General features: G+C 29.3%; 1 protein-coding gene across 1 annotated transcript; it reads right to left on the bottom strand.

The window, feature by feature from the left end:
* Nucleotides 1-2,592: 2,592 nt before the first annotated feature.
* Nucleotides 2,593-4,254, bottom strand: LOC125845583 (serine/threonine-protein kinase UCN-like). Its single transcript, XM_049525123.1, has one exon. The coding sequence runs from the start codon at nucleotides 4,143-4,145 to the stop codon at nucleotides 2,901-2,903; it is 1,245 nt and encodes a 414-aa protein (XP_049381080.1). The 5' UTR covers nucleotides 4,146-4,254; the 3' UTR covers nucleotides 2,593-2,900.
* Nucleotides 4,255-7,409: the final 3,155 nt, after the last annotated feature.

Genomic DNA, 7,409 nt, shown 5'->3' with positions numbered 1-7,409 from the left:
ATAGGCTGGGGGTACTTATGCATTTTCCCTATTAATGTAGAAAGTTTCATGCAAGTTTTTATGTCCACATTTACCTTACAGTAAAGATGAGCACTCATGTTAAAACAAGTGGCCGTAAAAAATTAGTCAACAATAAAAGCTACTTTTGGTTAACTTTTCACTTTTTCTTGGGTCATTCTTATTAGGAATTGTCCTGAATTTTTAATCTTATTTGGTAACTACATAATTGTATTTTAATTCAATAAAGAATTTTTAGTACAAGAAATTCTTGATAGAAAAAGCTATTTTATATAGATATTCTTTTCTTGAAGAAAAAGTTTGAACATCTATAAATTAAATATTAATTTTCTTTCCATAACCACACAATAGCATCCATAGTTTTTGTCTATTAGAGCATTTTGATCAAGGAAAGATTAATCTCTCTATAATTTCAATAGTTTCTTTTAGATTAGTTTTTCATATTTAGGTCATGAATCAACCAAAATCATATCACAAAGTATTTTTTATATTATTTTTTGTCCTCTGATTTACCATCGGCATGTAGATGGTTCAAAATAGGTAGAAAACTTGGTTCAATATGATTTCAAATCAAGTTACGATCAATTTCGCAATAATAAAGATTTTGTCTAGAATACTACATGTGGAGATAAAATTTCAGTCATATTTTTGTTGTTGCATCTTAAAAACTAAATTATTTTTGAATCATGTTTAATCCATAATGATTTTAACATTATTTTTTAATCATGATAACCAACGAAAATTATGTGTAGAACAAAGATTTAAAAAAAATCAAAACATTCAGGCCAAGAAGAGATTTAATTTATTTGAATTTATCCTAAAATTTCTACCTTATTTGATTCCACCCAATTGTGTTTTTAATTCAAAAAATTATCTTGGTAAAAAAGAAACTCTCAATGGAAAACAACTCTTTATATCTATCATTTTTTTTGAAGAAAAAGTTTGAAGTTTTATAAATTGAATACCAGTTTTTCCCGTAAGAACATAGTAACACGATTTCTATCTCATTAAACCCCAAAAAATAGTTATTTAGAGAGTTTTAGTTAATTAGGAAGAGACCGTTCTCTCTATAGTCTTGATATTTTCTTTTATGTTAGCTTCTCATATGTAGGTCATGAATTGATGTGTGCTATGATTTGCAATTATTAACTTTCGTATGATATTTTGTTATTTCGATTCCAACAATTCTCTCGAGTCTCGGCTCTTGTTGCATAAATTTTTGAGGTTGAAAGTTGAAAGTTGAAAATTTGAGTTTTTGAAATTGTGATTTTGAGAACTTAAAATTGTATTTGAATATGCATTTTACTTAGAAATAAAATTTGTGAAATTTTTCCGTGATCAATTTTCGGATATTTGAAGATCAAATTTTAAAAAATTCAATCCAAAATGTATTGCCAAAAGTTGAACTGAATGAGTTTTTATTTATTTCATACTATAAAATAAAAAATAAAAAAAATTGTCTATGTCAAAGGCTAAAAAGGGGGTTGTTTTATTAAAGTGATATAAATAGTGAAGTTTGGCTAAATGACATCAAATTCAGTCCCGTAAATTCAGAAGGCATTGTCTAGTAATCATGTAAGTGCACGTCTTTCAAGCAATTAAAAATTAATTAATGCAAAGAGGAAAGTGATTAGGAATTTTTCTAAAGTAGGAAGATTTTTTTATACATGATAATTAAACTAGCCTTTAGTAGTCTAAACCATTTAAAATAAAATAATGCAATAGCACTAGGACCACTACAAGCACCACCTCAAGTAAACAAACATTTCCTCTTCTTCTTATCTTTGTAAAAATAAATGTAAGAAAATTTAATCCCAATTAAAATGGATATTTGTTCAATGTAAGGTTATTGCCAAAAGATTGATAAAAGAAAGAAAAAGAGAAAAGATAAAACAGTTTGGTTATATTAATTTTGGTTTAACAAGTGCCAAGTTTAATTAAATTTTCAAGGATACACTAAAAGCAAAACAAAAATTAATATATTAATAACTCTATGAAACCTACATAGGAGTATATTGTATCTACTTGAACTTCACAAACGGCTAAAAGAACTTCATGTTGGATTGTGTGTCAATATCAAATTATTCGAGTCTTAAATGAAATAAAACAGCCTTAGAATGAGCATATTATTGTGGCATTATATTATGCTAGGAAAAAATAAATATTTTTTTTAGCTTTGTGAACTGTGTCTAATAGTTTTGTTGGGACCTTAAATATGTGTTAATAAATTTATTCAATTTTAAGTATACATTATTGAATTTGGATCTGGTAAATCAAATCCATTGTAGCTAAATTCTTCTCTCGAGATTATAACATAGTCGTAATTCCTTTCTTCTATTTTTTCAAATAATCTTAATATACCTTCTTTCTTTTGCACAAATATGTTCGACTTGTTCTTAGACAAATTAAACATTATACTATATCTATACTACTAATTCCTTCCTTGTATTTTCTTCAAATAATCTTAAGATACCTTCTTCCTGGACACAAGTATTTTGAATTTATGCAATCATTATTTTCTTTCCCTCAAAGTTAAGTTCCTCTTCAATAAATAAAATCAAAAGGATTTTACTATTAAGATCCAAATAATTGTAGTCAATTTAAAAAAAGAAAAGCAAAAATACCTTTCTTCAAAATAAAAGGTAACAATCATTTTGTCCAAAATAATAGAATTCCAAATATGCCCTCAATATTATAATCATATTTATTCCTCATTATACCACCTCATATAATCCAATAATTCCCCCACGCGCCACAGCAAGTGCGTATATATACACCTCTTTTTTATAAATCTAAAACAATAAACAGCTAATATTACATCATTTCAATGTATAATGTTTCTATATTTATTTACAAAAAAAACTATAATCTTTACAAGTGCGTTAAAACTCCGTTAGTGAAACGTTATTTGTCCACTCATCATGTGAAGGTGACCATAACGGTGACGGTGGTGCCTTCAATTTCTGAAAATACTCCGTTATGTTAATCCCACCTTTCTTCACTTCTTCCGTTACATCTCTTAACGGCAAAAACGGCGGACGTACAACTTCCGTTAACAAATCCCATCTCATCCCCTGAAAAAACTCATGTTCCTTTATCTCCGACGCGCCTCTACGGTAACCCAACCGGCGCGTGGGATCTTTCTCGAGCAATTTTTTGATCAAATCGGATAAATCATTCTTCTTTCCAATGAATTCCGGTTCCGCCATCAATATTCTCCTGAACGTTTCCTTCCTATTTTTCCCTTTAAACGGCGTCGTTCCGTATAACATTTCGTAGCACAAAATACCCAGCGCCCACCAATCTACTGAAAATTCATGACCTTCTCCACGTACAATTTCTGGTGCTACGTATTCTTCAGTACCAACAAATGAATTTGAACGTTCGTAAAACGAACTACGATTCCTTCTGCTCACTGGGGATACTCTTGCACTTTTCACTTTCCTTAACCCATTTCGGGTAATGGTTGCGGTATTAGAAATATACTTTGTTTTATTTGGAAGTATGAATTTAGCAAATTGTCTGAATTTGAATGTTTGTGGTTGCGTTGGCGGTGGTGGTGGTGGTGGTTGGAGATTATCGTTTTCTGGATCTGAATAGAATTCGAGATTCTTCTTTGGAGTTAAGCTTGTAGAAAGATCGAAATCTGTTAAAGTAACATGACCAGATTGTTGGACAAGTACGTTCTCAGGTTTCAAATCCCGATAAGCAATGCCTAAACTGTGAAGATGTTCGAGTGCAAGTACAATTTCAGCTATATAAAAACGGATAGCAGTAGGTGAGAAAACATGATCGCTTTGACTGTAACGTAGGACATTAAGGTCACCACCGGGGCAATAAGGGACAGCGTAGCAAAGAAAATCGGAGTTTTCAGTGAATCCGAGGAGAGTAGGGAGGAACGGATGTTGGAGACGGGAAAGTACAGTAGTTTCCCATCGTGCACGACGGTGGATGGCATTAGAAGAAAAATTAGATTTTTCAACAGCTTTGAGAGCGAAAGGAGATAAGGCAGAGGGATCATGGAACATGTCGTGGACAAGAAAGACGGTTCCCATGGCGCCTTTACCTAATACTTTGATGACTCGAAGATTGTTTAGAGTTAAAGACGATGATATGGGAATATCCATTTCTTATGGGTGAGGAGAGAAAAGAGAGAGTGTATTATGTATAGATAGAAGAAGAGATTATAATTACTAGTGTCATTATATAGAGAAGGAAGAGTGTACGTGCGTTTGGTTTCAGGCGTTCGTGTGTGTGTGTGTGTGTTTTCAGGGAAAAAAAGATAACAGCTAAGGGTGGAAGGAAAAGGTAATTTGCATTGTTGGGTTTTTTTTTTAAAATTTTATTTTGGTGTAGATATGTATTTAACTAATTAAACAACTAATCCACTGTCATGTGAGGGAAGAAATGAATAATGATTATAGAGATAGAGAGGATATAGTTGTTCATTTCACATAGTTTATTTAATATAATTATTTTATATGCGGTAATAACAATATGAGGGTAGAGAGACAATTATAATATACCATTAACAATATAAGTGGAGTTTAGGAAAGGGGTTGTTCACGTCGTTTTATTCTTCCTACAATATGAGAATGGAAAGATTGTTTTTGATTAATTCTTAAATTCAAATAAACATAAAAAAAAAAAATAAGAAATAAAAAAGAATATAGTAAAAATATCAAATAGTCTTAAGGAAATGAATCTACTAGTTANGTGGCTTGCCACGTCACTAAAAAATTGGGGTGTTAACTCTTGAGGGTATTTGTGGTCTCCTGTGATAACTGCGGGGGTATTTTTGATCCCAAAATGTAATGGAGGGTATAAGTGGTCTATTTCTCATAGTTCAGGGGCAATTTTGATCCTTTTCAGTAGTTTATTTAATATAATTATTTTATATGCGGTAATAACGATATGAGGGTAGAGAGACAATTATAATGTACCCATTAACAATATAAGTGGAGTTTAGGAAAGGGGTTGTTCACATCGTTTTATTCTTCCTACAATATGAGAATGGAAAGATTGTTTTTGATAAATCCTTAAATTCAAATAAAACATAAAAAAAAAAATAAGAAGGGAAAAAGAATATAGTAAAAATATCAAATAGTCTTAAGGAAATGAATCTACTAGTTATAGTAGAATCGAAGTACAAGAAAGTAGGAGGAAAAAAAATAGTAATACCACTTATAAGAGAAAAACAATATATTGCGATTATTTACTACGTAATTTTTTATCCTAATTAATTTTCGAACGTCATATTCTCTTATCTAAAGTCATGTCATTGATAAACTGCAAATATTTCAAGTCTTCTTTAATCACCTCTCCCAATACTTTTTACACTTGCCTTGATCCACCATGGCAAACATCTCACATTTTCTTATAGAGAAATTTAGATATCTTCTCTTCACATATCTGAATCATCTCAGACTCACTTCTCTTATCTTATTAAACACCAAGGCCACACCCTTTTTCTTACTTTTAATCAATATTAAATATTTTAAATTTTAATAAATGGAGTTTCAAGCTTGCAGCAGGATGTGAACTCTTAATTATGTAGAACAACAATGAGCTGTTTCTTAATTAACTACCAATAGAATCCCTTCAATTTCGAAGTTGTCCATCGTATAGTCGTGCATAAATTGTGTTGCATTTGTTTTATATTTGACTTGAAAATATAAAATGGAAGGAAAATAAATGAAGTCGAAAAATTCAACGGTGCAAAATTTAATTTTTATGCTCCACACATTCAAAGAAAGTTCCTACAATGATACAATAATATTAACTCTACAATATCATACATATGTAGTTTATTAAAAAATATAATAGCATTAAATTATGACTGATCACTGACTGTGATTTAACAATGAGAAAAATCAATCAAAATTTTAATTGGTGATGCTATGGGTCTCATGATCGATCTGTTAGCAATTAATAATATACAGCTGCTATAACAAATAAATATCAACCAACACACGTATGCATTATAGATGTACATAGTTTATTTGGCTTAATACAAATCTAGCCATTTAAATTTTTGATATTTTTATTTATACACTTAAATAAAACTTCGTTTCAATTGAATATTTTTGTGCAAATTTAAATTATTATTTTTATATGTTCTCACTTATTTATAAGATTGTTAAATTAATCACATAATGTCGTTTTTTTAATTATACGCATTTATCTCAATAAGCCATAAAACTCAAGACATTTTATACTTGAGAATTATGCGTCCAATTAAAGAATATGACATATTGAATTTAGTTAACTTGATCATCTAATAGTCGAATGAAAACACATTATTTTATTTTTTAAATTTTAAATCAAAAGTGTCGAATATGAAGATGACTTTACTACACTTATTTATAGTTCGAAATTTCACTCAAAGGATTCTAGTACTATCGACTTTGCACAAGATTAAGTTACACATTTTTTCCATATCCTTTTTAGATGTTTTATTCTTTACCTTTAGTAATGTGCAATCAATTATTTGCCATCTTTCCTTATTCTCATTTCTTTCTTTCTCTTTAGATCTAAGCGATAGTATTAATTAATATTTGAATTGCTTAGTTAAAAAATAATTAATATATTTAAATATCTAAATGAAATATCCTTATAAAATTTATATTAAGCCTTTTTTTCCTTGTTATTTTCTCAAGTGCCCATTTTAATAAGGATAGATAGATTCCACCTCCATGTTAGGGTATTTAGTATCATGAGTTGGCTTGAGGTACGCATGTTTTTTTCTAGAAAGACATGAAAAAAGAACACACGTGTAAAGACTTTATTTTATTAAAGAGAGAAGTAAAGGAAGGAAAATAAAAATTACTGTGAAGGGAACTAAAACTTTAGAAACATAAATTGGGGAGACTCTTTTGTAAAAATACATGACGAATTGGAGGGCTCGTTTAGTTTGAGAAATAAGAGATTACTAATTTTAGAATTAATTTAGAATTATTTTATCTCATGTTTGATTTAAAAAATTTATGAATAACTTATTTTGAAATTAGTTATATCGAGATTATAATATTATTTTTATTTCATATATTAAGAAGAAGAATAATTCAGACATAACTAATCCTGAGATGACTTTGTTTCCAATCAAACAAATGTTAATAGTACAATTTATGATGGCTGAGGAGATAGTGAAATAACCTTAAATAGTCATATTTTGATAGATTTACCTAATCTTAACATAAATAGTCATATTTTGATAGATTTACCTAATCTCAACAAAGAAAGTGATAATTAAATGTGAGTTTTGCGTATTCACAATTTTTAGTTCTATATGTGTGTTACGAGTTACGACTTTATAAATCTTTTTTGTTGAACCAAGCCCTATGAACGTATTGACTTTTTTTTTTATATAAATAATTTTTTTTAACAAATCT

Source organism: Solanum stenotomum, chromosome 11 (assembly GCF_019186545.1).
Source record: "Solanum stenotomum isolate F172 chromosome 11, ASM1918654v1, whole genome shotgun sequence".
NCBI classification, from domain to species: Eukaryota; Viridiplantae; Streptophyta; class Magnoliopsida; order Solanales; family Solanaceae; genus Solanum; species Solanum stenotomum.
The sequence above is the reverse complement of the archived record's forward strand: the minus strand, read 5'-3'. Positions and strand labels throughout refer to the sequence as shown.

Bases quoted from the DNA above. Each gene is read 5' to 3' on its own strand.
- LOC125845583 (XM_049525123.1), bottom strand. From the start codon at position 4,145: ATGGATATTCCCATATCATCGTCTTTAACTCTAAACAATCTTCGAGTC.